This window comes from Chelonoidis abingdonii, chromosome 1 (assembly GCF_003597395.2).
Source record: "Chelonoidis abingdonii isolate Lonesome George chromosome 1, CheloAbing_2.0, whole genome shotgun sequence".
NCBI classification, from domain to species: domain Eukaryota; kingdom Metazoa; phylum Chordata; order Testudines; family Testudinidae; genus Chelonoidis; species Chelonoidis abingdonii.
The window spans coordinates 320,944,711-320,951,421 of record NC_133769.1 but is presented as its reverse complement, the minus strand read 5'-3'; the positions used below and the strand labels follow the sequence as shown (position 1 = coordinate 320,951,421).

Below are 6,711 nucleotides of genomic sequence, written 5' to 3'. Positions count from 1 at the left end.
CGGATGGTGTCTGAGACCATGAGTTGACGCATGAGCCGTGTGCAGCATCCACCGATCCTGCAGGTCCACAGCACACACTTGTTGCAGGGGTCCCAGACGCCCAGGGCTCTGACAATCAGGGTGTCCATCTGCACCTCGTAGCCCTTCGCTCTCAGGGTGTCGGCCAGAGGAGCGTACTTTTCCAGCTTATGAGCTTGGGCTTTGTGAAAGGCTGGGGTCCTGTTCTCAAAGGAGACTGTGACGTCAATAAGGATCATCTTTTTCTGGGCCTCGTCGATGACGACAACATCAGGTTACAGCTGGCTGTCGGTACCGGGGATGGCGCAGTTCACGGCAACCTGCTCCGGACGTGGTGCAATGGCTTTCACCAGGTGGTTCTGGATAGCATTGTGGCGCAGATCTACATCTTAGCGAAGAAACAGAATGGGATTCCTGTTCACAGAGTCTGCCTGTCACCATACTCCCAGTTGGAAAGGCTTCTCAAAGGGAAGACAGGACTATAAAAAGAAAGGGAAAACACCCAAGACACCCCTCTTGCTTGCTCTCTCTATTGATTCAGTGCATCAGAAGGAACAAAGGAAGCAGCCATTAAAATGAAAGGAGCGGTCCTGGCCTAAAAAGCTTGGCCAGGAAGTCTGTGGAGAGCATGTGGTGAGAAAATTTTGCATTTAACATAGTTTAAGTTAGGCACTAGTTGCATTTTATCTTTATTTTTATTGTAAGCATTTCTGACTTTTATGTCTCATTACTTGTAGTCACTTAAAATCTCCCTCTCTGTAGTTAGTACACGTGTTTTGTTTGATCTTAGTCAATGTGTTTGAATTTAATTGTTTGGGAAATTCCATTTGGAACAACACAATCTGTTCATAGCATTTCTATTAATAAAACAAGGGCCTTCGTATAAGCTTGTATTGTCCAGGAGAGGGCTCGGCAGTACACAATGCACACTAGTGGATGGGGGAAATCCAGGCCTGGAGAAGGAGCGGCTGCGGGGGGGTCACCCCATAATATGATCAAGACTAGAGCAAGCCAGAGGGTAAGCCAAGTGTGGCTGGCAGGTGACAGTTGCACACAGACATGCTGAGTGCTCCTTTAGCAGGGCATTGTGAGGCACCCAAGGGCTGTACCCTAATGTAGGGGTAGCCCAGCAGGGCGGGGTGCCAGCTGACACAGCTGAGCTCTCCTGCAAGAAAACACAGGTGGCAATGGGGCTGCCCCACCCAGCAGGAGACACACATCTGTCCCTTCACTGAGGAGGCGGAGGCTGCATTGTCACGTGACCACCACAGCTACCCGAGGCGGTTAACGACGCCTCAGGCGCGCGCTCCTCATCTCATTCCTTGCCTCGTCGCCCATATCGAGTTTGCGCACGTGCAGTAAATTGCGTCTTGGGATCGCGACAGAACCACCGCCGCGCACGCGCACTTGATTTTCTGTCACCCTGGTGTGGCACTTCCTTACGTGCCAAGTTAGTTTTCCATAATACGCATGCGTGCTCACTCCATCGTCCCTTCAACAGTTGCCGCCGTATACTTTTTTTTTTAATACTCATATACTTTTTTTTTGCAGTCCCACGTCTGTCATTGCCCGCAGGGCGCATGCGTTCCCCGGCCCGTCCGCATGCGCAGTACAGCGTAGCCGCGCACGCGCATTAGGTCTTAGTGCTGGCACGCAGCGTCCACAGTTGATCGCTTGTCAGGGCCGCCCGCCTGCGCGGTCACTGCTCTGTGGCTACCGGTTCAGAGCCACCTGGAGCGCTTGGCGCTCGGTGGGTGGGAGAGCGGGACGGAGGGTCCAGGCGACACCAGCAGGGCCTTGCGGCTCGGCCGCGCCGCCGCCTCTTCCTCGCCCCCCCAGCTGACGCTGCTGGTGATGCAGCCGTGCAGCGGCGACGAGGAGGCGGCGGGGGGCACCGGGCGGCACCAGGGCGCCGCGCAGGCCCCGGAGACCTCCGGAGGCCTCGTGTTCCTGTGCGAGCGGACGTGGGGCGAGGGGGACGCGGCCGAGGAGGGCGAGCCGGCGGGCGGCGAGAGCACGGCCAGCCCCCAGGAGCTGGAGGACGAGGAGGCGGCGGCGGCCTCCGGCGGGGAGGCCTCCGCGGGGGGCGGGGGCTGCAAGAGCTGCACGTACCAGGGCTGCAGCGAGACCACCACGCAGGTGGCCAAGCAGCGCAAGCCCTGGATGTGCAAGCGCCACCGCAACAAGATGTACAAGGACAAGTACAAGCGCAAGAAGAGCGACTTGGGCGGGGCCGGGGCGCCCCCAGCGCAGGGCGGGGCTGCCACCCCGGGGGGCAGCGCGCGGGCCGAGGTGAGGGGTTAGTGCCCGGCTCACCGCTGTGTCACAGTGCCGAGGTATTAGGGTAGAGATTAGCGCAGGGGGAGGGGGCGGTAGCCGAGGCTACACATCCGTCCCCCCACCGCTGTGTGCAGGGATAGCCCGTTGTGTTAGTAGCACCCCGAATCACTTGAGCGAAGGGTGAGTTGCAGGTAATCAACTTTTCGGTAGGGTCCCCCAGTGGCGGAAGAGGACTTAGCCTACCACTATGTGCTGCTGTTACAGGGGGTGTGGGAGCGGCACTTCCCTCCCTGGAGAGCCACATAACTCTCCTGGTTCTCTTCTCCACTAATGTACAGATTCAGTGCAGAATAGCACTAGTTATTTACATCGCCTGCCTAGCGTTTTGTCTGCTCCTACTCTGCCGGCAAAGTGAGTTCTTTCTAACGAGCCTATCAGCTTGGTATGATTTCCTGACCTCTTGAGTTCCAGTTATCTAAGTATGTTTGTTTGTGATGGCCCACGCAGTTCCAATAATAGTAATGGTAATTCTCCTGTACCAGAGAGAAATCCACACCCATGTTATAGACTGAGGCCACTGTGCCAGGGAAAGCCTTGTAGAGAATAACTTTTTGGCCATCTGCTTTCCTGCTCCCTTCTCCCTACCCCCGATCTGTTACACTTATGAAATCCTCTAAGTATGCTTAGTCCTTGTGTAATACTTTAAACATTCAAAGTTCTATCAAGCCACACAACATCTTCATAAATGTTATCTACATATTATAGATTGAAAAACAGAGGCTCAGGGATCACACAGTAAATCAATGGCAGAACTGGTATTAGCACTCACTTGTTTTTCAGCAGTTTTGCCTCTCAATCCCAAACTCTATACAATGTAGTCTCTCATAGTTGCCATAATTTTTATAAAGAGTTTTCAAGCAGATTTTGCATTTTCTGCATGCATTGTATTTTGGAATAGTTTTGGGAAGGGGGAAACCGCATTTCTTCTACCGAGTTAAAAAAAAAAAAATGGAGATGGATTTGGTTTGTACTGAGGGGGTGGTTTTGGAAGGGGCACGATTTTCTTTTTCCAAAACTATGTAGTGTGTACATAGAATACCCATATATGCATCTAATAAAGGCTGAGCGTTTTGACATTTAAAATTAGATTATATGCTTTCAAGCACTCGTTCATCTCCTAATAGGTCTCTTTTTCATTTTTTTTTTTTTCTTCAACAGTGTTGAAGTAGTAGATGCTAGAATAGATATTTGTCTGACCCCTTTCAGTTGGAAGAATAGTTAACAAACTTTATAGGGTGGGATGCCTCAGGCGAGAGGGAAACCAGTGAGGAATCTGCAGCACCTTATCTGTGCTGAACTGTGGCTAGAACTGCCCCAGCTGTGAATATAGCTTGACTTAGCCTCCAACCTGAGACTCTCTAGGCCAGTGGTTTTCAAACTTTTGTACTGGTGATTCCTTTCACATCGCAAGCCTCTGAGTGTGACCCCCAAAATAAATTTAAATATATAAAAAAAGTGTTTTTAAACTATTATAAATGCTGGAGGCAAACTGGGGTCAGGGGTGGAGACTGACAGCTCGCGACCCCCCATGTAATAACCTCACAACCCCCTAAGACAGGGGTAGGCAACCTATGGCAGGCATGCCAAAGGTGGCACGCGAGCTGATTTTCAGTAGGAACTCACACTGCCTGAGTCCTGCCCACCGGTCCAGGGGCTTTGCATTTTAATTTAATTTTAAATGAAGCTTCTTAAACATTTTAAAACCTTATTTACTTTACATACAACAATAGTTTAGTTATATATTATAGACTTATAGAAAGAGATCTTCTAAAAATGTTAAAATGTATTACTGGCACGTGAAACCTTAAATTAGAGTGAATAAATGAAGACTCGGCACACTACTTCTGAAAGATTGCTGACCCCTACCCTAAGGGGTCCCAAACCTCAGTTTGAGAACCCTGCTCTAGACACACACAACTATATTTCCCTGAAAGTAAAAAAGTGTGGAGGGAATAATTGGGCTGTTTCAAATGACTTAATTTTTAATCAATTAGATTAAAGTTTTATTAATTAGCTGTGGTAACTTGGTTAGAAGTCTAATTTAGAAGTCTAATTCACCAGTTTCTGAAGTCATGCTTACTGTGGCAGATGGAGACTGGAAGCTTTATGGAGGGAAAGGGGAAAAACAGAACTTTGGGTGGTTTCTTTTCCTCTCTGGCACACCTTATTTCCTTCCACAGGTTAGGAAGGGAAAGCGGGCCCTTTTCTGAGATCTTTCCCCTGTAGAAATGAAAATGCATTGTAATGACAAAACATATTAACATCTATTTTTCCTCTTGTATTTTGTCTCTTATGTCCAGGATTGTGTTGAAGGCTCAGTTTCTGTTACAAAACAAAGAACAGGGTCTATTGGAGATCGCCCAGCAAGACCTACTCTTTTAGAACAAGTATTGAATCAGAAAAGGCTGGTAAGTACCATGGCTTCACAAGGCTGAAGATAGTAGAGTTGCATTTTGAGAACCAATTTTTGGAAAAGTTCTGTTGCTCACTCCTTTTCTTAAAGATACAGATAGAATATGTATTGAAAGTTATTGGTGTCTCTCTGGAAACTTGGAAGTCAGTAGATTGCTGTTGTGCATTACATAGTTATAGAAACAAGTTTTTAAAACTGAAATATCACAGTAGACATGAAAGATGCACATTTCGACATCTGCACAGAACACAAATATGAATAATCATGAGTTTATGAATCAGTTACATTAGCTAAAAGTGGACATTTCTTTACTATTAGAAAAGTGTGTAGTTCTTTCTTTGGGCAGATAGCATTCATAATGTATCTAGGATGTTTTAATCTGTTAATCCAGGAATCGGCAACTTTTGGCACGCGGCCCGCCTGAATGTCACTTACATGGAGGAGAGAACTTAATAAAAGCCAAAACCACCAAATATATTGTGACTGTTTCTACTGTACCTTTACCATTGTTTTTGTTCTCTTTCCATCAAAAGAGAATCAAACTGTTCATCTACTACCTCCATTAACAATGACAAGCAGCATAACCAGCCCTGATTATTGTGCTGCAGGTCTCTTTAGGCATCTATGTGCATGGAGGACTCCAGATCCCAGATATTTTGAAGATGAAAGTCTTTAAAGACAAGACCTCAGAATGCTAGGTTTACAGCAAAATAACCTTATTTTGTCTCCCTTCTCCCAGTGAGATACAATACATAGAAGTACCTATTTAAAGTCTAGAAATAAACTTTGGAATAGTGTCCATGAAAAGGAAATTATGTTATTTAATTCTTTAAAGTATCCTGCAGAAAAATTTGTGTCATAAAGCCACCCATTGGCTGCTGCTCTCTGAGTCTTGCTATTGGATTGCACCGCTTTGGCTCCCTTGCCTGACTGACAGTACCTTCACAGCTCTTAGCTGCACTCGGCAAGGTCCTTTTAGTAATGGAAACTGAAAACACTTTTATGATTTCCCTAGAAATATAGCAACCAGATGCTCTTGGAAAAGTATGTATTTCTTTTAAAGGCCTTTGCACAAGACTGAAGCTCTTTCATTCATGGTTCTGCCCACCAAACAGGAAATGTGATGCACAGATTCTCCTTGAACTGTGTTGCTGTCTTCTTCAGTGCTTTGCCTCTTCCATTCAGCAATATTCCTTTAGAAAAGATCCCTTTTTTTTAATATATCCCACCTGGGGCAAAGTATATGGGAAGGAGGGATAGTTCAGTGGTTTGAGCATTGGCCTGCTAAACCCAGAGTTGTGAGTTCAGTCCTTGAGAAGGCCATTTAGGGATCAAGGGCAAAAATCAGTACTTGGTCCTGCTAGCGAAGGCAGGGAGCTGGACTCAATAACCCTTCAAGGTCCCTTCCAGTTCTAGGAGATAAGTATATCTCCTATTATTATATTATGATCTCATAAACCCTAAGGATATTTTTAAATGGAATGTTAATGTATATATCTTGGAAAAAGAACTGGCTTTCTGGAAAACTTCAAGTAGCTCAAGGATGAAAACATTTCCTAATAAAGTAGATAATGTCTAGCACTTTTAATCAGGGATCTCAAAGGACTTTCTAAGTACTCATTTTGGGAGTTAGGTAATTATACCGATGCTGCAGATGGGGTAGGGGGGGGACAGGTGGGGAATTGAGACACAAAAGTTGTGATTTGGCCAAGGCCCATAACAAGTTAGCGATAGTGCCAGGAATAGAACCTAAAACTCCTGACTCCCATCCTCTTCACAAGACAGTGCTTCCTTTCATGCTTTCATAACGGCTTGGCTACACTTGGAAATGTGCAGTGCTGGGAGTTACAGCTGTGCTCGTACAGCTGTGTAGGAACAGCGCTGCAGTGTGGCCACACTCACAGCTACCAGCGTTGCAGTGTGGCCACATTTGCAGCAGT

At 46.8% G+C, this 6,711-nt stretch overlaps 1 protein-coding gene across 1 annotated transcript in view; it reads left to right on the top strand.

Annotated features, from left to right (window-relative positions):
* The first annotated feature begins 1,694 nt into the window (after nt 1-1,694).
* RFXAP (regulatory factor X associated protein) overlaps nt 1,695-6,711 on the top strand; it is a 10,996-nt gene continuing 5,979 nt past the window's right edge. Inside the window, exons 1-2 of the mRNA XM_032805924.2 lie at nt 1,695-2,310; nt 4,659-4,766. Coding sequence (XP_032661815.2) covers nt 1,873-2,310; nt 4,659-4,766 — 546 coding nt within the window. The 5' untranslated portion in view covers nt 1,695-1,872. The remainder of the gene's footprint in view (nt 2,311-4,658; nt 4,767-6,711) is intronic.